Source organism: Lithobates pipiens, unplaced genomic scaffold (assembly GCF_037356315.1).
Source record: "Lithobates pipiens isolate NorthernLeopardFrog02 unplaced genomic scaffold, aLitPip1_a1.2 Scaffold_22, whole genome shotgun sequence".
In the NCBI taxonomy this organism is placed as follows: domain Eukaryota; kingdom Metazoa; phylum Chordata; class Amphibia; order Anura; family Ranidae; genus Lithobates; species Lithobates pipiens.
Genome location: NW_027507784.1, coordinates 209,446,554 through 209,471,124, shown reverse-complemented (window position 1 = coordinate 209,471,124; position 24,571 = coordinate 209,446,554). Strand labels below are relative to the sequence as shown.

Below are 24,571 nucleotides of genomic sequence, written 5' to 3'. Positions count from 1 at the left end.
GTGATAAGTATCTTTCATATTCTTGTATTATATGTTCTTATTGTAAGCTTTGTGATATGGTAATGTCTTTTTAATACTTTGTTGGCTTTCTTAATTTCTTGGGAAATAAATAAGATAGTGTTTTACTAGCAGCAGTGTGTGTTTTTTCATAAGTAACTTTATATCAGTGTGCCTAGTAGGGTTTTATAAACTAGACAACTATGGGAAGAGACAATTTAATAATAGTTTGTAGAGTACCTAATGTCCTTCAGCCGGTAACAGAGCACTAATCCCCATTTACTATAGCGATCTCAGCGCATGAGAGAATGAAATCTGAGCGCCATTATGGACATGGCGCACAGCATCTTCAATTCAATATTAACTAGTTCCCGACCGGCGCACACCGAAGTACGTCGGCAGAATGGCACGGGCAGGCATATTGGCATACAGGTATGTCCCATTTTTATATGCCGCCGTGCCATCGCGTGCATGCCAACAGCGCGCTCGTGTGCCGGTCGGGACCCCCGTGAGTCCGGACGCGGGTCCAGCGGACTCTATCGCCGCGGGGTTACCCGCGATCGTCTCACGGGGCAGCTGAACGGGGAGATGCCGTTGTAAACAGCATCTCCCCATTCTGCCTAGCAACAAGTGACACTGATCTCTACTCCATGTGATTGCAGCAGTGTTCACTAACACAAAGCCTAGCCCCCCCACAGTTAGTAACACGCCCCTAGGAACACTTATCCCTTACACTACCACCCTCTGGTTAACCCCTTCACTGCCAGTGTCATTTACACAGGAATCACTGCATTTGTATAACACTGATTGCTGTATAAATGACAATGGTCTCAAAAATATGTCAAAAATGTCCGATGTGTCCGTCATAATGTCGCAGTCACAATAAAAATCGCTGATCGCCGTCATTACTAGTAAAAAAAAATTATTAATAAAAATGCCATAAAACTATCCCCTATTTTGTAAACGCTATAACTTTTGCACAAACCAATCAATAATCACTTATTGCGATTTTTTTTTTTTTTTTTAACAAAAATATGTAGAAGAATACGTATTGGCCTAAACTGAGGGAAAAAATGTTTTTTTTATACATTTTTGGGGGATATTTATTATAACAAAAATTAAAAAATGCGTTTTTTCAAAATTGCCGCTCTATTTTTGTTTAAAAAGGACATCAATTTTGTTTGGGAGCCACATCGCATGACCGAGCAATTTTCAGTTAAAACGACGCAGTGCTGAATCGCAAAAAGTGGTCTGGTCTTAAGCCAGCAAAATGGTCCGATCTGAAAGTGGTTAACAGAATATAGAAGTGCCAATATTATGGGGTGATGTGAGGAAGTATAGTAACAACTGCCCAAGTGATAGATATGCCCAAAATAGAATGAGAAAGTACATTTTTCTGAGCAAGCCTGCTGTGCCTGCAAGTACATTTAGAACTGCGTGAGATAAATATAAACACTGCGCATGCGCAAGTCGCTCTTGCGCTCATTCAAATGCGCTCACTGCATGGGCAAAATCTTAGTAAATGTCAAGAAATGCAATTGTGTGGGTTGAATGGACGCAACTCTAAGCTTGACAGTTTTTTTTATTTTTTACGCTGGTTTACCTTTATGTCATCCTTTTTTTTTTTTTTTTATATTTACACACGGGTCATGTTAGCAATGACAGAGGTCAAACGTTTTCTGTAAGTCTTCACAAGGTTGTCACACACTGTTGCTGGTATATTTGCCCATGCCTCCATGCATATCTCCTCTAGAGCAGTGATGTTTTGGGGCTGTCGCTGGGCAACACGGACTTTCAACTCGCTCCAAAGGTTTTCTATGGGGTTGAGATCTGGAGACTGGCTAGGCCACTCCAGAACCTTGAAATGCTTCTTACGAAGCTACTCCTTCGCCCAGGCGGTGTGTTTGGGATCATTGTCATGCTGAACGACCCAGCCATGTTTCATTTTCAATGCCCTTGCTGATGGGAGGAGGTTTGCACTCAAAATCTCAGGATACATGGCCCCATTCATTTTTTCATGTACATGGATCAGTCGTCCTCTTCCCTTTGCAGAGAAAAAGCCACAAAGCATGATTTTGCCACCCCCATGCTTCACAGTAGGTATGGTGTTATTTGGTTGCAACTCAGCATTCTCTCTCCTCTAAACACGACGAGTTGTGTTTCTACCAAACAGTTCTACTTTGGTTTCATCTGACCATATGACATTCAACCCTCTTCTGGATCATCCAAATGCTCTCTGGCAAACCTCAGATGGGCCCCGACATGTACTGGCTTAAACAGGGGGACACGTCTGGCACTGCAGGATCTGAGTCCCTGGTGGCGTAGTGTGTTACTGATGGTAGCCTTTGTTATGTTGGTCCCAGCTCTCTGCAGGTCATTCTCTAGGTCCCCCTGTGTGGTTCTGGGATTTTTGCTCACTGTTCTTGTGATCATTTTGACCCCACAGGGTGAGATCTTGCATGGAGCCCCAGATCGAGGGAGAGTATCAGTGGTCTTGTATGTCTTCCGTTTTCTAATTATTGCTCCTATCACCTATCTCCTAGTACATCCCCTAAACCATGGGGGAGTAGGTGCTTAACTCCTGTTAATTTCCAATGCAAAATGCTCAGACCTCAAAAACCCATATTCTGTTAGTGTCTCAAATGAACATACATGTGTTTTTTGCTTTTCTTGCTCTTTTCCAAGTCTTGTTTTGTTGACCAATAAAATTTGTAGCAAATTGTTATTTTTTTTATATTTGTTACTTTTCATGCAATAAGTTTCCCAGCTGCAGCTTAACTAGGCTGATTGGCATGGCAAAACAAAGCTACTTTCTTGTTGCCTTCATGGTAGCATATGCGTGGATTGTGCGTATGCTGCCATGGATAGTCATCAGGAAAGGAAAATTACAGAGAGGTAAGTATTACATTTACCATTTTAGTGCAGTGGTTCTCAGCCTGAGTCCTCAAGTACCCCCCACAGGACATGTTTTGGGAATTTATCTTAGCTAAAATAGCTGCCCAAAATACAAAGCCATGGACTGTGATTTAAAGCACCTGGGCAAGATGAAGGAAAACCTGCAATCATGGCCTGGTGGGGGGGACAGGTTTGAGAACCACTGATTTAGAACACTGAGCTAAAATCATGCTCCAGACAATTCTATTCTAATTGTGGGCATTTGAGGGAAACCAGGTGAGTATTAGAGCCCCTGCTTGTCCTTTTTAGGTTGGCCTTTGTGTCCCTTTTCTGAAAATTGGCTTCACTTTCTGTCACATAGCCAAACAGGAAGTGAGAGCAAAACCCTGCCAATGTCTTTCCTTGAGGACACACAGGTCAATCTAACTAGTGTCCCCATTAGGCAAATTGCACTCTAGCACTTTGTTGTGTTCACCCCACATTATTAGGTATTTTGTGGTTTATTAAACGCAAAACCACTCTGCAATACAAGTGTACTCACTGTAAATTTGTGGGGAAACGCTGGTGATTTTATCATCCAATTATGTCGAAGCAGAGATGCTGGTTTTTTATTTTCCTTGCATATCCCCCTCGGATCTCCAGCAACTGCACTTCCAAGTGCACTTGTAGTGCAAAGTGGATTTGCCTTTAGTAAATTAACCCCAAAGTCCAAGATACCTAATAATTTGGGGTGTACATTGCAAAATGCTAGTGTGCAATTTGCCTCATGGGATAACTATTTAGATTGAACTGTGCGTCCCCAAGGAACGACATTGGTAGGGTTTTACCCTCCCTTCTTGTTTGGCTATGTGACAGGAAGTGAATAAATTTGAAGGCGAAACTGGCACCATTTTGGAAGCGTCGTCACCCTATCAGGGGTGCAGACATCCCCAAAAACTGATAAGACTTCTAATCCCTCTGCACTCTATCCCCAATCAAAAATAAGAGAGGATTTAATTTAGTTTAACTTTGCAAAGACACATTCCTAAGTTCAACTGTGATGCATGCCAATGGCCCTTTTAGACCTTGTTTAATATAAAACACCAGTAGCCTTTGACTATTTCCAGTCCTGGAAATCTGTATCTGCTTTACTATTAATTTACATCAAAATATGGATTCCTGCAGCTAAATGCACAAAATGCATCTAGATGTGCGACCGCTGTCTATCCGAGAGACGCAAGTGCTGTGTGCGCATAGGTATGTAACTGTGGTGCATATCTGGTTCCTGGAAGCGGCAGACAGCACACAGGAATGACATCACAACCCTACAGGAAGTTGCTTGTACTGCTGCAAATTTCTTCCCACCAAGTTGCTGTTCTCTTAGGAAGAGATGATCTTTATTTGCAAATTAAGAAAATATATATATATATTTTTTTTTTGTAACATGGGGTGGTGGTTGTGTGGGGCCCTAACACACATTCAGACAGATTAGGGCCAGTTTAGACAGGATCCGATTTACCTACCAGCATGTTTTTAGAGTGTGGGAGGAAACCGGAGTACCTGGAGGAAACCCGCACAGGCACAGGGAGAACATGTAAACTCCAGGCAGATGGTGTTGCAGGCGGGATTCGAATCAGTGACCCTTTTTGCTGCTAGGTGAAGGTGCTAACCACTACACCACTGTGCTTCCCAAATATATATCTATAGATGTAGGTTCTTGTGTCCACCAGCAGAGAAAAGTTGGGTAGATGCCACACTCTCAATTCTGGAGGCATAATAATGGACTAGCACAGGGGTCTTCAAACTACGGCCCTCCGGTTGTTCAGGAACTACAATTCCCATCATGTCTGCAAATGTCTGTTACAATGTCTCATGGGATGTGTAGTTCTGCAGCAGCTGTAGAGCCATAGTTTGAAGATTCCTGATCACTCTAGCATGTCTTGAAAAAAGGTGGTTTCTCATGTGCCTTGTATAATGCCCAATAAATATCAATAGGAAAATACAAGTTGGTGATGGCACATCTACAGTACATTCCTAATTTGGCACATAAGATGGTCATGCACTATGCAATCTGATTGGCGAATGTCTGTACAACTCGATATTTCTGCAAAATAGGTAATAGGAAGACGCACTTGAACAATTAATTCAAATGATACTAAATCAAACAGGCTCTTGCACTCAATCTACATTTTTTTTTTTTTTAAGCTCTAACTGATTGCAGTGTATGGTCACCTTTTAAAGATCAAGATTGGAAAATATTAATATATTGGGTTTAGAAACACTTCTCTGTTCTTTGTAATGTATTGAAAGAGTTGGGTAAAAATAGAAAAAAACACATTTCAAAGATATATTAGAAGTAATAGGAATGAGATTAGCCTCAAAAGGGTTAATTCACTGAGAACACCTACTAATTGCAAAACAAGACACATCCAATGAAATTAAATTAACCAAATGTATTGGGCGTGCGCTACTATCAATGAGAACTGCAGTTACCCTAGCACCAGTTGCAGTTTACATAGATAATAATCATCTGCGTGCACAGGTTCGCATGTTCAATCAATGATTTTTCTGGCGCACCAATTAAGGTGTGAGCTGGCGCAGGGCATTCATCTTATTAAATACCCCCCCCCCCCTATATCTTGATATAAATGTAGAAAGTGTAGTGCTAGAGTTATATTTGAAAATGCAACAAATAGTATTAACCTATCAGAAGTGATAAACAAAATAAGATTCAAACTGTCCATATGAAGTTCACGTAAAAAAAGTAACAGATATCCACGTGACCAGAACTTCAGTGCGCTTATTTCTTATATAAGCGCAACAAATAACATTAATAACACATGTAATGCATGAGAAATAAAATTAAACTTTAAACTGTGCATATAAAAGTCCACATCAGACAAAAGTAACAGATATCCACATAACCAGATCTTCAGTGCATTGCTTTCTTAGGCCCCTTTCACACCGGGGTGCGGGCAGCGTCGTCAGGAAAAGCGCTGCTATTTTTAGTGGTGCTTTACAATCGTATTTGCGGAGGTATTGGGTCGCTAGCAGGGAGCTTTTAACCCCTGCTAGCGGCCCAAAAAGGGTAAAAACCACCCTCAAATCGCTGCTATAGCAGCGCTTTGCTGGCGGTATAGCCTCGCTGCCCCATTGATTTCAATGGGCAGGAGCAGTGTATACACTGCTCCAAAGATGCTGCTAGCAGGACGGCTTTCACACTGGAGTGAATGGAGCCTCTCTTTCAGGACGCTTTGCAGGCACTATTTTTAGCGCTGTAGCACCTGCAAAGGGGTCTTATGATTAGTAAACCACAACCATAAAGTGTGAATGCTTTTAATCTCCATGCAGTGCGCTTACCAGAAAAAATTACTGGAAAAGATAGGTCAAAACATATGCTTAATTGTATAGGCAGCTTTCTCCAGCAACCAGGATCAGCCCAAGCTTCAATCATTCCAAACTTTCCAAGGAAGGTGGAATACAGCCAAAATACTCGCTCCAATCAACTTGGCACAGGCAATCTGATGTTGTATACAAGCATAAAAAACATAAGAAACATCCCCATAGTGTAAAACCACATTAAAAACTCATCCTTTTTATTTTAAATTGCACTTACAATGGTTCAGTTTTCCCACATCGTGATGTACCCAAAATCCACCCTTATATACAGTCATGGCTGAAATTGTTGGCACCCCAGCAATTTTTCCAGAAAATCAAGTATTACTCAAAGTATTGCAGTAACACACGTTTATTCCCTTTGTGTGTATTGGAACAAAACAAAAAAGGGAGGGAAAAAAATAATTTGACATAATGTCCCAAAAAATTCCAAAAATGGGCTGGTCAAAATTCTTGGCACCCTTAACTTAATATTTGGTTGCACACCATTTGGAAAAAATAACTGAAATCAGTCGCTTCCTATAACCATCAATAAGCTTCTTACACCTCTCACACGGAATTTCGGACCACTCTTCCTTTGCAAACTGCTCCAGGTCTCTCTTATTGGAAGGGTGCCTTTTCCCAACAGCAATTTTAAGATATCTCCACAGGTGTTCAATGGGATTTAGATCTGGACTCATTGCTGGCCACTTTAGAACTCTCCAGCGTTTTGTTGCCATCCATTTCTGGGTGCTTTTTGACGTATGTTTGGGGTCATTGTCCTGCTGGAAGACCCAAGATCTCGGACGTAAACCCAGCTTTCTGACACTGGGCTCTACAGTGCGACACAAAATCCTTTGGTAATCCTCAGCACACATTCAAGGCACCCAGTGCCAGAGGCAGCAAGACAAACCCTAAAATATCATTGAACCTCCACCAATCATTTCACTGGAGGTACTGTGTTCTTTTCTTTGTAGGCCTTATTCCGTTTTCGATAAACAGTAGAATGATGTGCTTTGCCAAAAAGCTCTATCTTGGTCTCATCTGTCCACAAGATGTTTTCCCAGAAGGATTTTGGCTTGCTCAAGTACATTTTGGCAAAATGTAGTCTTGCTTTTTTATGTCTGTGTCAGCAGTGGGGTCCTCCTGGGTCTCCTGCCATAGCGTTTAATTTCATTTAAATGTTGACGAATAGTTTGAGCTGACACTGATGCTCCCTGAGCCTGCAGGACAGCTTGAATTTCTTTGGAACTTGTTTGAGGCTGCTTATCCACTATCCTGCGTTGCAACCTTTCATAAATGTTTCTCTTCCATCCACGCCCAGAGAGATTAGCTATGGGTTGCAAACTTCTTGATAATATTGTGCACTGTGGACAAAGGCAAATCTAGATCTCTGGAGATTGTTGATATTTTTCCACAATTTTGGTTCTCAATTCCTCAGACAGTTCTCTTCTCCTCTTTCTGTTGCCCATGCTTAATGTGGCACACACAGACACACAATGCAAAGACTAAGTGAACTTCTCTCCTTTTTATCTGCTTTCAAGTGTGCTTTTTATATTGCCCACACCTGTTACTTGCCCCTGGTGAGCTTAAAGGAGCATCACATGCTTGAAACAATCTTATTTATCCACAATTTTGAAAGGGTGCCAAGAATTTTGACCAGCCCATTTTTGGAATTTTGTGTGAAATTATGTCCAATTGCTTTTTTTTTTTTTCCTCCCAATACACACAAAGGGAATAAACGTGTATAGCAAAACGTGTTACTTTTTTGTGAGAAATACTTGATTTTATGGAAAAATTTCTGGGGTGCCAACAATTTCAGCCATGACTGTAGATTATATTATAGACTTTATATGCACAGTTTAACGTTTCATTTTATTTGTCACGTATTATAATGTTTGTTGCATTTGCATAAGAAAGAAGTGCACTGAAGATCTGGTCACGTGGATATTTGTTACTTTTTTCTTATGTGGACTTTATATGCATAGTTTGACTTGTAATGCCATTTCTCTCGCATGGTATATGTTAATAATATTTGTTGCATTCTCAAATTTCTGGATATAATTGTTACACTACACTTTCTACATTTTATCAATCCATACATCTCTTCTACACAGGAAACTCAGCTGGTGGAAGTGTTTCTAGCTCACTGTGTCTCTTTGACAAAAAAGGGTGGATGCACCTTACCATCCACAAGGAAGACACAGGACCACATCCTCCCAGCAAAGTCTGTCTACTGCCTCTCTGGGGGTACAGGCAGACATAGAGAATGAAGTTGCCAGGTCTACCTGGATGACTTTGCTGTGTTTAGCCTTACCTGTCAATAACAACTCTCACCAGTCACATATCGGGACAAACTGTCAGATTATAATCTAACACATAATTCAAGTAAGTGTGAGGTTACTTGGATCACTGGGTAAGAGGAGACACCCTGAGACAGGGAAGGTTGAGACCACCATGGCCTGGTCCACTCTACAAACTGGGGACAGCTGGTTACTATAGAACATTTGTACACATCTATAGTGCCTTTACCAAACCCCTGACCTAACCAAGAACAAACTTTCTAATGCAGTTTCCTGGACTCTAGAGTGTTAGAAGGCTTCCCAGGTCTTGAAGGAAGCACATGCCAGTGCTTCTGTACTTTAATAGGGAGGGGGGGGGGATAGGTTTGGCGCTATACCCTTTAGAAAATTGGAGACTTAGGTATACAATTAGCAAGAAATTTCCAGCTTGCTGGATAATAAAATAGAATAAATATGAATAACTGTGTGTGTGTCAGTAAGTGTCAACAAACAATTATTATATCCTTTAAAGACCGTAAGTGTCATAAAAAATCATAAATTCATAAATCATTAAACAATTGTAACAGCATGCAATAAAAAAATTATATAAAGTGCAAGGTGCTGGTGAACAAATACTGGTATTTGTGACAGAACTATATAAATAGAAAGTAGAGCTCAATAGTATAAAAATATAAAAAGTATATATAAAGGTATATATAGAAAAAGTATGTATAAAGGTATATATAAAAAATAATCCGTTTATCTGTTAAACATATCAAGTCCTCACGTAGTGTAATTGTGATAAAAGGTGCGTATTACATAGTTGAATAAAGATGCAAGACGGTGAAAAAAATGTGGTAAAATTTGGCGATATAAAAATGCAAATAAAAATAAAAATAAAAATAAAAACAAATGGGAATTAAAAATAGTAAAAAAGTGTCCCACAAAAAGGTGGTTATGAATTAGTGGGGTGTCCTCTGCGGGTGAAAGTGAAGTGAAGGGTGGAGGAGACTTCAACTGTTGTTCCCGGTGCTCTGTGGCTATTTTTATGCAGTTGCTCTCACCAGAGATATGGCCCCTTCCGGGGTGGATCAACCTTCACAGTATCAGCCACTGTGTTGCTCTCTGGCTTGCCTCTATTGCGGTTCCGGGAAACCTTCGTTCCTCCGTTCATATGCCGTGTTCGGTTATATGTAATGAATAAGAGGCATATCCATGGTGCAGTATGTCTTATAAAACGTTGTATTTATTATATAGGCAAAAGTATTACTCACAAACATCCGTTCGTATATGTATATTAAAAGGAAAGATCCCGTTCGGCTAGCACGCCTTCTGAGTTAGCGGTGTATGCTGTCTGGCCACGCCCGGACGTCTTTGATGACGAAACGCGTAGGGCGTGGCCAGACAGCATACACCGCTAACTCAGAAGGCGTGCTAGCCGAACGGGATCTTTCCTTTTAATATACATATACGAACGGATGTTTGTGAGTAATACTTTTGCCTATATAATAAATACAACGTTTTATAAGACATACTGCACCATGGATATGCCTCTTATTCATTACATATAACCGAACACGGCATATGAACGGAGGAACGAAGGTTTCCCGGAACCGCAATAGAGGCAAGCCAGAGAGCAACACAGTGGCTGATACTGTGAAGGTTGATCCACCCCGGAAGGGGCCATATCTCTGGTGAGAGCAACTGCATAAAAATAGCCACAGAGCACCGGGAACAACAGTTGAAGTCTCCTCCACCCTTCACTTCACTTTCACCCGCAGAGGACACCCCACTAATTCATAACCACCTTTTTGTGGGACACTTTTTTACTATTTTTAATTCCCATTTGTTTTTATTTTTATTTTTATTTCATTTTTATATCGCCAAATTTTACCACATTTTTTTTCACCGTCTTGCATCTTTATTCAACTATGTAATACGCACCTTTTATCACTGTTACACTACGTGAGGACTTGATATGTTTAACAGATACACGGATTATTTTTTATATATACCTTTATACATACTTTTTCTATATATACCTTTATATATACTTTTTATATTTTTATACTATTGAGCTCTACTTTCTATTTATATAGTTCTGTCACAAATACCAGTATTTGTTCACCAGCACCTTGCACTTTATATAATTTTTTTATTGCATGCTGTTACAATTGTTTAATGATTTATGAATTTATGATTTTTTATGACACTTACGGTCTTTAAAGGATATAATAATTGTTTGTTGACACTTACTGACACACACACAGTTATTCATATTTATTCTATTTTATTATCCAGCAAGCTAGAAATTTCTTGCTAATTGTATACCTAAGTCTCCAATTTTCTAAAGGGTATAGCGCCAAACCTATTCCCCCCCTCCCTATTTCATTTTATTCCTTCCCTTACTGGGTAGGAATTTAAATAGGGGCTGCTCTTACCCAAACCACAATCCATAGCGCGACCTAAAACCCCCCTACTTCTGTACTTTAAGCCCTGGATTTCATTGAGCAGTTTCTGGTGCAACTTGGTGCTTCAGCCTATGGCTTTGTTGTGGTCTTGAGCTTGGTCGGCTGGTCAAGGGAGAAACACCCCATTCTTACCCATGTTGTCTACATATTCAGTTATAAATGTATTTACTCATCTGTATGAAGGGTCATTAACTTTATCTCGAGGCCTACATTATCAGATGGCAAATCATTTTCAACTCTTGAAACATAGTTACATAGTAGGTGCGGTTGAAAAAAGACACAGTCCATCAAGTCCAACCTATGTGTGTGATAAACATTTTGCATACACTTATTAAGTCTGCTGATTTTAGGTCAAACCTTGAAAATATATCTGTATAACTTACCCAAAGAAAAAAAGCAGGCAACATAAAAGCGTTGTTAAGCAACCTGACGTATATTCAGTTTTTGTGACACATGGCAGATTGCAGGATGGACATACAGTCTGGGCAGGGATGTCTCTCAGTTCAGTTTTCAGAATGATATTCGGCATAAGCACTATTTAAATTGAAATAACAAAAGCATTAGTAACAGGTTTTCATTGTTTATATATATAAAATATTGCTTAAACACAATCTGATGTTAAAAAGCAAACTCACCTGTCTGGGTCTGAAATGCTGATTCACTATAGGGGGGTAGTGGTGGTGGATAGACTGATGAATTCCAGCCTTGGATAATGAAACAGAAAGCCAAGTATAAGTTATCTTTTCTATTCTAGCAATTTTTGACTTGCAGAGTTTAATGAAAAAAATAGGATTTTTATAACCGCTTACCTGTAAAATCTTTTTCTTTGACGTACATCATGGGACACAAAACCATAATAGTTACTATGATGGACACTGGCATGCCCTATCAGACAAAGACAAAAAGTGCACTCCCTATATAACCCCCCCCCCCCCACTACTGGGAGCACCTCAGTTTTGTAGAAAAGCAATACACGTGTATACCAAAGAAGGAAGAAGGGAGGGACCCCTGTGTCCCGTGATGTACTCCAAACAAAGGATTTTACAGGTAAGCTGTTATAAAAATCCTGTTTTCTTATCATACATCATGGGACACAGAGCTATAGTAGTTACTATGTGGGATGTCCCATAGCAATAGCAACTGAAGGGAGGGAGACACAACAAAAAGTAGAGCACTAAGAGACAAGAGGAGTCACACTGCAGCCTGCAGTACACTGTGCCCAAAGGTGATATCCTCATGACCTTTTACATCAATTTGGTAGAATCTGGTAAATGTATGGACTGAAGACCAAGTTGCGGCCTGAGCCATGGAGGCCTGGTGATGCACTGCTGATGAGGCAATAACAGCCCTGGTGGAGTGCACTTTAACATGGAAAGGAGGAATTTTCCTCTCAAACTATAAGCCTGAACAATCACTTGATGAATCCATTTGGAAATAGTAGATTTTGACGCTGCCTGTCCTCCTTTTAGGACCATCTGGCAATACAAACAAAACCTATGTTTTGCAAATCTGAGCAGTCACCTTTAAATAGACCTTGATTGCTCTCACTATATCAAGAGAATGTAGTGACCTCTCTTCCACAGACGGAGGATCTGGAAAAAAGAAGGCAGAACAATATCCTGGTTTAAATGAAAACCCGTTGCTACCTTCGGTAGGAATCGAGGATGAGGCCGCAATACCACCTTATCCTTATGAATAATCAAGTAACTCCAATACTGTTCTAGCAGAGGATATGGCAACCATAAAATTGTCCTCATCAAGAGGACCAAGGGATTATCCCGTATAGGTTCAAAAGGTTGTTTTTGTAAAGACCACAGGACTAAATTCAAATCCCAAAGGTTCAGGGGTGTCCTGACTGGAGGATTAATACGTGTTACCCCTGAATAAAATTACGAACCAGAGAGTGAGAAGCAATTGGTTATTAAAAAAAATACTGATAAGGCTGAAACCTTGCCTTTGATAATACTCAGGGCCAGCTTCATCTCTATTCCCATCTGTAGGAATTCAAGGATCCTACTTATGACATATTTCCTGGGGTGCCAACCCCTGGAGTCACACCATGGGACATTTGCCTTCCAGACTCTATAGTATATGACCCTAGAGGCCAGTTTCCTAGCATTAACCAGAGTAGAAACTACTAAAGCTGTTAACTCACAATCTTTTAGACTGTGGGACTCAATAGCCAAACTGTTAAAGTTAGCGTTTGTAAGGTAGGATGGAATTGTGAGAGAAGGTCTGGCCACAGTGGTAAGGTCCAATTGACCCCTACCACCATCTTTATGACCTCGGCAAACCAAGATCTCCTGGGCCACATGAATCACCTCCTTTCGTTCCTGCTTGATCCTGCAAAGAAGGCGCGGAAGCAGCAGGAGGGAAGCATAGGTCAGCGAAAACTGATCCCATGGAAAGACCAAGGTGTCTGTTCAGCATGCCAGCAGATCCCTTGTCCTTGTTGAATCTGGACTCAAACATATTCATGTCCAGAACACCCCATCTTTGACATATCGACAGAAAGATGTCTGGCTAAAGGGGCCATTCTCCCGGAAACAATTGTTGGTGACTCAAGTAGTCCGCCAGCCAAATTTCTATCCCTGGAATGAAAATCGCAGATCGGCAAGGAATGTTTTCTGCTCAAGATAGAACGCGATTCCCCTCTTTGGGCTGCATGAATTCTTGTGCCCCCTTGGTGATTGCTGTAGGCCACAGCCGTGGTATTGTCGGCTTGGATCCTGACAGGACAATTCCATAGTCTGAGCGTCCAGGTATCTAGTACTGCCTGAAATTCTAGCATATTGATGGGCAAGGTCCTCTCTGATTTGGACCACTTCCCTTGGACAGATGCTTCTTCTAGGACTGCTCCCCAGCCTAGAAGGCTGGCATCCGTCATTGCCACCCTCCAGGATACTGGAAGAAAGGATCTCCCTTGTTGAAGATTCCTGGATATCAACCATCAATTGAAGCGCATTGGAAAGTCCAAAGCCTGGATCTTCTTGTTCCAAATTGACAGAATACTGTTTTGCAGCAGTCTTGAATGAAACTGTGCATAAGGAACGGCCATCTTTCCTAACAATTTTCTTTTGACAAATCAATTCCCTTATGGAATTGATCCTTTCCTGGGGTAAGGACACCCTCTTCTGAACTGTATCTATGATCAGCCCCAAGTACTGCAATCTCATTAATGGTTTTAAGGAGGATTTCTCTAGGTTGAGAATCCAGCCTAGGAATTCTATGTAACTCACGGTTGTGACTAAACTTTGGTTTAGGCGGGTTACTGACTGATCTACCAAAGAGCCGATCGTCTAAGTAGGCTAGAATCGTTATACCCTGAGCCCTTAACCTGGCTAAAGGAGGGGTCAGGATCTTTGTGAACACTCTAGGTGCAGTAGCTAGACCGAAAGGCAGAGCTACAAACTGAAAATTACGATTTTTCTACCTCGAAACACAGAAATTTCTGGTGAGCGGGGAAAATTGGCACATGGAGATAAGCATCCTTAATGTTGATTGATGCCAGAAATTCTGCTCCTTGTAGGATGGAGATAACTGATCGAATTGACTCCATGTGAAAGGAACAGATATTCAAGTATCCTTGAGATCTAAAATGGGTCTGACCTCCCCGTTTGGTTTGGCACCATAAAGAGGTTTGAATAAAACCTTGACCCCTGCTCTTCTGTGGGAACCACTGATATTACCTTTTGAGACAAGAGATGATCCAAAGACAGAGACTTCCTTTTCCCTGGGTCTCTGGGAACGTTAGATCTGAGGAGATGGGAATTTTCATTTGTAACCTAGAGAAATTGAGGAAGCCACCCATCTGTCTTGGCATTGTTCCTGCCAGATCTTTGAAAAGTGTAGAAGCCTTCCCCCCCACTCGAGCGAGCGGGGGCACCCCTTCATAAGGAGGCTTTAGTATTTTGCTTTGCGGGTTTCCTGCCCCAGGTCCTCTTTTGGCCCTGGGACTGCCCCTGAGGTCTTCCTCTTGAACCTGACGGTGGAGGCTGTCAGGACTGCCTGGAGGCTGATGCCCCTGGCACTGGAGAAGATGCATGTTTAAAGGAAGATTGCTTAAACGTCTTAACTGGTAAAAAGGGAACTTTTCCCATTAGAAATTATTTGGCTATATTTATCCAGATAGTCTCCAAATAACTGTTCAAAATGAAATGGGAAGCTGGCCAGGAGCCTTTTACATGGCGCTCCGGCTGACCACTTTTTCAGCCTTAGGATTCTATACACATGCACCAGGCCTAGCATGAGTTGTGAAGCTTGGAGAATAGAATCTTTCATAGCATCTACTGTGGAACACAATGCTTCTGATATACCAGCCAACTCCTGGTCCTGCTGATCGGGAATCATTTTGAGTACCTCTACAATGCAGGCTGAACGACAGAACCTGCAAGAGAAATGTTTTTAAAGACAAATACCAACTTTTTATCTGTTGGATCCTTCAAGATTTGAGCATTGTCTACAGGACAAGTCAGGTTTTTGTTCAGAGGATATAGCAGCGTCAATTGCTGGAATCCCCCATTTCTTATAGAATTCTTCCTCCATAGGATAAAGTATAGAAAACTTTTTAGGAGGAAAAAAAGGAAAATTTATTGTCAAATACTTACCGTAATTTTCCTTTCCTGATGGACTCCGTGGCAGCCTACGTGTGGGTTGACCCCGCCTCCACTCCAATGCTATAGGACCCCATTCAAATAAAAGAGCACTCACCACGCCACACGGTGTTCTGTAACTAGCCTCCTCATAAGACTTATGGGTGGGAACTCCGTCTGCCATGGAGTCCATCAGGAAAGGAAAATTACGGTAAGTATTTGACAATAAATTTTCCTTTTTCCCTGACAGACTCCATGGCAGCCTACGTGTGGGAAATAACTAGCCGACCACACGGGTGGGTATGCTTTAAACAGAAAACATTTAATTTGCTTTATCAACCGATAAAATCTTTAAACCAAAATTTACAGAGGATAGAGAAGCAGGCTCAACACAGTAATGTGACATGAACGTATTAATAGAAGACCAAGAGGCCGCCTTGCAGATTGTGTCAGGAGCCACATGCCGAGCCGCTGCCCATGAGGCTGCCATTCCCCTGGTAGAGTGAGCCGTCACCGCCTCTGGAGGAGCCAAGCCCTTTGCTCTATATGCCCGTTGTATAGTTCTTACAATCCAGCTGGCCAGCGTCCTAGTTGAAGCTTTCTGAGATCGAGGCCACCCAAACGTGCCGAAATGGGGATAGCCGAGCCCCCACCCGACCTGTCTGGGCGGGCGCAATCTCAGAAAGACTTAGCCTGCTCGCGGCCACTGGATGACTGGTTCTTGCTGGACTTACGAAAGGAAGTCTGACCTCTGTACCAATTCCTTCTGAAGTCCCGACCCGGTTTGTAGGAACGTGCGTCCCTTGTCCGCTCTGGGCTGCGTTTTTTATACTGTGGTCTCTTCCGACCTAAAAGTCTTCTGTCCTGGGGAAGGAAGCCAGACTTGCCACCTGTAGCATGTGTAATGGCATCATCTAACTTGTTACCAAATAACGTAGAGCCCTCGAAGGGGATCTTACACCACGCCTGCTTAGAAACCGTGTCCGCTAGCCAGGGACGTAACCACAAGGCCCGCTTAGCCGTAACTGACGACAGCATCACACGTGCCAACAGACGGATTAGATCAATGGACGCCTCCCCCAGAGACTGCCGCCAGCTTCAGTTCTGCTGCTGCTGAATTCTTAGCCAGATCCTCGGAAACGCCCTTAAGGAAGGATTCCACATTTTCAGACCAAGCTTCCATGGCCTTAGACATAGCTGCTAGTGCCAGGGCAGGTTTGCAGGCCATCCCAGCCAGACCATAAATCTTCTTAAGGTCTTGGTCAATTTTCCTCTCCAGGCCGTCCTTAAAGGACACTGAATCCTCCAATGGGAGGGTAACGTATTTGGCCAAACGCATCAAAGCCGCATCCACAAGGGGGGCATTTTCCAGATGCTTTACATCTTCTAATTTGAAGGGATACAACCTGGAAGTTTTATTAGTCATAGAGGACTTCCTGTCCACTTTACTCCACTCTTCCTCAAAAATATCTTTGAGTTCAGTAAGAAAAGGAAAGCTTGAACATTCCTTCCCCAGCTGTTTGAAGAATTTCTTCTGCTTGGCTAGAGTAGATGAGTCTTCCCACTTAAGGGCTTCCTTAACTGCCTTAATCAGAGGGGAGACCATAGCAAAGTCGAAACCCCCGATATCTTCCTCACCTAGGAACTCGTCTTCCGAAGTCGCATTAGATGCTGCATAGAGCTGGGAAGTGCCCGGATCATCACGGGCCTCATCAGCCTGAGGGCCAGACAAGGAAGTAAATTGACTCAGCGTGTGAGAGGTGTCCATGTCTCTCAGAGACTGCTGCACCACACGTTTCGCCAGGGATTCCATATGCTGGCTTTCTGATTCTTTTTCTCCAACCGCCTGGGCATAGCATTGATTACACAGTGATTTGCCCTCCGGGACTCGAGTCCCACATCCCCAGCAGGCTCTGCGATCCGAGCGACTATCATGGCGGTGAGAGCGGTGTCTGGAGGAGGAATGTGAACTTCTCCTCTGATGATGAGATCCATGCGGTGATTCCCTTCTGGATCTAGACGAATGGTGATGTGGCCTGGCAAGGTCTTTATCCTGAGGATCCAACCTGAAAGGGCTAACACAAGACAGGAAAGGGGGAAAAAATGGCATCAAAAAGAAAACTCAAACAAATGTGACTGTTAATTCCACCCCTCTCCTTATCAGCACATACCTAGTGCGTAAGGGCTGGCCACTTAAAGGCGGTGATTTGTCCATAATTTTAGGACGAAGAGCGCCACGATACAAGATAGTCTGCAAAGAAAAGATGAGGTCCCAAGGGAAAGCACATAAATATATCTCGCTTAATAATATTTAGAAAGAATTCATTAAATATATATTATATATTTATTTTTATTTTTTTAAATACATGTATTCTAACATGCACACACTGCATCTAATTATCCATAGTAACGATGCTCACCTTTGCAGACTGGGGCTGGAGAAAACAGGCTTGCTGCTTCCGATGCACTGACATACCCAGTGAGACTGAGGCAGCAGTCTGGTTTTTAAAATCCCCGCCCATGACGTCACCGCCCCCTCACCTCGCACTTGCGTAGTAGAGGGATGGCCAAACTGCGCCTGTGCGGCCGCTTTAGCTCAGTCGAACTGCGCACACGCACACCAAGCCTCAATATCGAAAGGGGCTACTGCGCAGGCACGTCCAGAACGCGGAAAACAATGCGGCGAACTGGAACGCAAAGCGCTCCAGCCGCCATACAGGGGGAATAAACAAATGACAGGGAATAGCCACAAACATATACAAATATATGACTGCCATGGAGAAAGAAAAAATTCTTCAGACCTTGCCAGCCATAGTGATTCCTCCTGAACGTTCGTCCGGGGCATACCACCCTCATACAGGGGACCGTCCAGCCTCAAAGCTACTCGCCCACCTATGGCTGGGTACTGAGCTTGCACCGCATGGGTATGCAAAGAGAGAAATCTGAAATCCAACCGAACAGCAAGTGTAGGTCCAAATGGAGGAGGACAAAAAAGGAACACCGTGTGGAGTGGTGAGTGCTTTTTTATTTGAATGGGGTCCTATAGTATTGGAGTGGAGGCGGGGTCAACCCACACGTAGGCTGCCATGGAGTCTGTCAGGGAAAAACTGTTTATCTGGGTGCTCCCACTCAAAATACATAAGCTTCTATAGCAATGAATGGATAGGAAAAGCATCAACAGATTAGGGAGGCTTTAATGACCCCAAACCAGAGGTGGGCACATCGGCTGACTGCGTTACAGGCAGTAAAAAAGTTGAGCAGACCAATTTAGTGAGGAAGTGTACCAATAGTCTCTCCTGTGAAGCCAATCCTTCCATATTAGGTTCATCAGCCTCTTCCTGATCTTTTGAGAGAATTTCATTATCTCTCACCCCTTGTTCCTCATCATGAGGGTCCTGAGCAGTGGACGGGGATCTGCTACGCTTAGGCCCACTCTGGGACATGATTAAAGCATCAATCTTTTGCTCCAAACTTAAAATGAAGAAAAGACCTCCTTAGTTATATATACAGGGGCTGCAGTGTCAAGAGCTGCTGCAACACCAGCCCCTCCTAATGGCTCACTCTGACCGGCCACATGACTCTCAGAGGAGGATGCCATCTTTTTTGAGATAGAGCTAGGCTGTTGGGCAACAACAGACCCTCTAAAACCCTTTGAGGTGTTCCTTACCCCCTTTCCACTCATAGCCCGATGCACAAAGCAGAGATACTACCAGAAGGAATGCATACACCGCTTGAGCGATAGTCCAGCACAATTGCTGCTATTAATTCCCAGCCTGATGCAGCAGTAATATGTGTCAAAGGAAATGCCTGTGTCACCAAATCTTAACGCCACCTTTGTTCTTGTGTCCCTCCACAGCCTACAACAACACAAATGGTGCTTTTAAAACCATACCTTCTCGTGTTGGATGCCAACACCCCTTACCCCCCGACCCCCCCCCCCCCCCCATGTTGCCTACAGCCCCCCCTTTTTTTTTTTTTTTTTTTTTAAAGGAAGCCTTTTCCTGCATTAGCATTGGGCTACAGGTCCTATGGGACCCACGGGATGGAGCAGCATGTCGCAGGGGGTCTGTAAGCCGCCGAGCGGCGTGCTGTTCACGGCAGGTTATTTTTTTCCCAAAAAAAAATAAATCTCTTCTGGGGATGACAATCAGCACAGGGGAGCGATTGGTGGGGAGAAGAACCCCCCCCCCCCCCCCCAAGTTTACCAGAGGTCCTGTTACCTTTCCCGCCACAGGGTTTTCTGTGGTAAACCAACAGACCCAATCTTCACCCTTCACGGTGGGTTCCGTTAAATCTTCAGGAGCTGGGGATCCCAGAGGAAACCCACTATCCTGGACCTGTAATAGCACCTCCGCTAGTAAAACTTTATGGCCTCAGTACCAAAAAGTACTGGATCCCGGGGTCCAGCTCTCTAAAAAGAGAAGCGTTTAAAGGCAAGACCTCGTTTCTTCGGATACGAGGCCCGGGTACCATTCAATTCGGCCAAAAAGACACTTTGAATGGATGCGGTCTGCATGGCTAGCCCAAGCTAGGATGGCTCCAGTGGAGCTCAGAACAGCACATCTTTACTCGTGACCAACACCGTAGACACTGGTGAAAAAACAAATGTGCTCCCAGTAGTGGGAGGGGTTATATAAGGAGTGCACTTTTTGTCTTAGGGCATGCCAGTGTCCATCACCTGAAGGCGACCTATAACCCACATAATAACTACTATGGCTGTGTGTCCCATGATGTACGATAAGAAAACAGCATAATTTCCTATACACGGGATTACAGAATGTACAAAAACAATGTGTTTTTTTTCCAATAACACCATTGCAATATATATATTTTTAAATTCTTCATATTTATATGAAAATTTTGTAAACAGTCTCTTTTTTTGTTTTACTGACCTAGTACAGATGTTTTCCCTGCATTGACCCAGTCTTCAAGCAAAATAATTATATCATTTATTGCATCATTGACAAATGAAATGTTCATGTCTCTGGAACATTGGTGATGCTCATTATGTAACTGTGAAAAGTGACATTATTGGGTATAGTTATGTATCGCTACCCCCATAGGAGACGTTGGTTAAGATGGGTCCTCCATTTTTTTTTTTTTTTTTTTTTTTTTTTTTACTTCAGCCTCTCTGACACACTAGGTTGAGTGTACAAAGCATGTAATACCACAGAAAATCACTGAATGTAATATCTGGTAACAAGTAATACTACCATGTCCAAGAAAACACTGAACCAGTTAGTAAAGGCAAACTTTATATTGTCATCAGATATAGCGGTAGTTTCAAAGTTAGTAAGTTTGAATAAAGACACCAGTTCAACCTGAGTGAGTGTCCCTGTACATTGCACACTCACATCGGTCCCTACCCTTAAGGAGCCCACAATCCAAGGTCCCCATTCATTTACTAGGGCCAATTTTGGCATAAGATGGCACGTTGGGGAGATTTACTAAAACTGGTGCACACACAATCTGGTGCAGCTGTGCTTAGTAATCAGGGAGCTCCTACGTTTTTAGTTTCAAATTTTAATTGAACAAGCTGAAGTTTGAAGCTGAATTCTTATTATGCACAGCTTCACCAGATTCTGTGTGCACTAGTTTTAGTAGATTTCCCCCTTGATCTACCCCAGATCAGCAAAAAAAGTGGCAAGGTCACCTAAAGTGCAACAGTGGGTAGTAATAAAGCTTGATTTACTGAATGCAGGAGACCATACTGGCAAAATGCCTTAATGGTGACTATGCTAGGCCTAGACCGACTGGATGTGCATTGACCATAAAAATGAAAAAAAGAAAAAGGATAAAGGATCAAAAATGACTTGCAGAATGGTTTTGCTGGAGGGGCAGTCTTTTCCATTGTTCTGCCAGTTATTGTTAGAGCCCTTTAGGAAGAGGCGGTGTGCTTAAGTTTTAGTAATCCAGCATGCAGTAAAGATGCAGTCAAGGCATGGTGTACAGGTTCATTGTAGATGTGAGTCAAATGCAGTGACAATTTGGTATAACTGCAGTATAGGTTTGGTATGGGTGCAGTATAGGGCTGGTATATGTGCATTATGAGTTGAATGCACTTGGTGTCCTGCTCTCAGTGGCTCAGTCTCTGCTAGCAGAGTCAATAATGGGAAGCTGTAGACACTCACTTTCCCAGAAAAAATCTGGTGATTGGCAGTGGGAAGCAAAGGGTGAGTGGGTGGTGCTGCATTGTCCCTGGGTATCCTCAGTCTCATTGTCACATCCATACTAGCAGGTGAATACTTGGACAGAGGTGCTCTCTCTATCTAGCGCCATGAGACAGAACTTTCCTGGGTAGTTTTAAAAATCTGTAATCCAAAGAGTCTATGGGTCCCATTTTATGGATGTTGTTGCAAACTCCCAGTATTCTCAGTGCTCTGCATAGAAGTCTATGGGATTGCTTGGCTTTTACTCTCCCCCTGCTGACCAGAGGAGAATGGTGCAGCATAACATCAGTATCTCACCAGAAAGTTAAATTAAACTGGATGTTAAGGGGGAAATGTCTCGTGTTCCTTGTTTCTGTAGTCATTACATTGTCTAGTTTCTTAATAAATAGTTGTTTACATTAAGGGCCAGTTCACACCATAGTTCGGATGCGTTCCAGATGCTTTTCTGCATGCATGTTTTTGATGGTCTGGTGAAATTTTCCCCCATTATTTTTTCTTAACCTTAAGGACATGTGTGTTCCAGTGTGTGTTTTTTGTGTTTTACAGCGTTCCAGTGCAGTCCCATGCAGGAAAAGTGCAATATGTTCTACTGTTTCTGGAACTGCAGGCACTGGTGTGATCTAGGTCATTGAAAACCATATAACCTACTTTCCATGCATATTTGATTTAGAAAAAAAAAAAAACGCACTGGACTGCATGTTTTGTGAACTGGCCCTTAAACATGATAAAAAGTTGTAAGAACTGTACATTTAATACCGTAACATATCATGGCAAGTGGGGTGAAGTAACTAAGGACTAGGTATACAGAGGGCTGTTCCCATCTAAGGGGTCTCCCACATAGTAGAAAATAGGCAATACTCGTCCATATGAACCTCTACTGTGGGTCTGAGCCTCTATGTCCATACCCATAATATGTTATAAAAAATGATAGCTGTAGGAGCCTATAGAGAACTAATTGCAGAGGGATCAAGCCTGGAATATCCAGACAGTTTTGCCAAATGGTAAAAAAATTCTTAGGAGCATTCCAATGTTTATTTCTCTTTTTTTTTTTCTCCTATCAAAGTAGAGTTTACATGTTCAATCCAATGTTTTATAGTGGGATATGCGGTGACATCCAAAACCAAGCTATTTGTTTAGAAAGCCAGGTACCGGAGCCTGGTCACTGCTATATAAATCTGGGGAGTCACCAATTCTTATGGAGCCCAAAAGACAGGTGATAGGGTCTAGTGGAACAGTAATCAGAAACACAGAGGATATAGTATCAGTGATAGCTTTCCAGTATCTAAATAGTTTCAGACATTGCCAAAACACTTGTTATTAAGTCTCCTACATCTGTAGTACACTTGGGGCATAGGGGAGAGTCCCTTCTCCCCCATTTATGAGCTGAGCTGGTGTCTTAAATGCATGATGTGAAAGGAAGAGCTGGGAGACCTTTGGGGAAAGTGATACTGATCAAAGGGGTATAGTTGCTAAGCACATCTCACGTTACTCCCAATTTCTCTCAGATACAGTTCCCAGTTGCTCCTGCATGGTAGACTCACAATGTCTTGAGTGTGGGACATGACAGAGAGTCAATTTTTCCCTCACAATATGTGAAATCATGCCTTTTTTTTGTTGTGTCTAACATAATATCATGAATTAACCGATGTAATGTTTGTAAGAGCTATAGTAGAGTAGAGAGGCTGAGTCTGGAGCGCAACTGTACATTTCAAAAAAAAAAAATGAGGTCTAGAGTGTGAATTCCTCTTGTAAGCAAAAAAATACTTTAATACATTCTGAGAACGCAACTGTGCTATAAACCAGATACCCTGGTCTCTCCACAATTGAAATCCTTGCAACTTTGCTACTCATGTATAATCGGGGTTATGCCATAGGGGCGTACCTTGTAAAAATGAACCAATTGCCTGAAGCAAATTATTACATGTGTCCAGAGCTTCTTTTTTTTTTTTTTTTTTAAATATAATCTTTATTTAACTCCGGAGAGGGCAGAGCCCCATAATACATACAGTAAAACATACAGAGCTATGACTACAGATATCAGTATGGCACAAAATATAACAGAACAGTGTACAAGTCATGGGAGAACAACCAAATAAACAATCGGTCACTGCTCATGTCAAGAGTAACAGCAGCCTACGTCACAGCTCAGTCAGGCGATACTGAAATGGGGGTCGACCCCTGTGCCCCCCTCTCTCAGTGCGAGGGGGGACGTTCAGGGCTGTCAAAAAGGAGGAGTGAAGGGAAGAGGGAGGACAAGAGGAAAGAGGGAGGAGGAGAAGAAGAAGAAAAAAAAAGGGGGGGGGGGTCAGGAGGGAGGGAAAAAGGGGGGGGGGTGAAAGAGTAGAGAAGAAGGACTAGGGAAAGCCAAGTGGGTGGACATGAACATGGCGGTGGCCCGGGATACTAACCCTGCAGAGATGATGTGGAAGGGTCAGGTCGTCAACAAACGTTGACCTTCATCTGAAAATATAAACATGCACCAGATATCCCAGGTCTTCTTAAAGACCTCCTGTTTATGTTGTGCCGTGAGGATTAAATCTGCCAGCTTCCGTACTTCTTCCACTTTCCGCAGCCAATGTGCTATGGTCGGGGGAGAATGCTGCTTCCCGTGGAGAGGAATGCATGCTTTAGCTGCATTGAGGAGGTAGCAGACCAGTGATGATCTGTATTTCTTGACGGGGGTTGTAGAATGATGAAGTAGAAAAAAGGCCGCCTCCTCTGGGACATCATATTCCGTAAATTTATGGGTAATGCGGCGGACCTCGCCCCAGAACTCACGCAGCCTCGGGCAGGACCAGAAAACATGGAGC

The 24,571-nt window shown here is 42.7% G+C and overlaps 1 protein-coding gene across 1 annotated transcript in view; it reads right to left on the bottom strand.

Annotated features, from left to right (window-relative positions):
* The window catches only part of LOC143924506 (lipopolysaccharide-induced tumor necrosis factor-alpha factor homolog), a 213,572-nt gene that overhangs the window by 25,563 nt on the left and 163,438 nt on the right, over positions 1–24,571 (bottom strand). Inside the window, exons 4-5 of the mRNA XM_077448848.1 lie at positions 11,635–11,703; positions 11,383–11,533 (exon numbers count right to left, since the gene is read on the bottom strand). Coding sequence (XP_077304974.1) covers positions 11,383–11,533; positions 11,635–11,703 — 220 coding nt within the window. The remainder of the gene's footprint in view (positions 1–11,382; positions 11,534–11,634; positions 11,704–24,571) is intronic.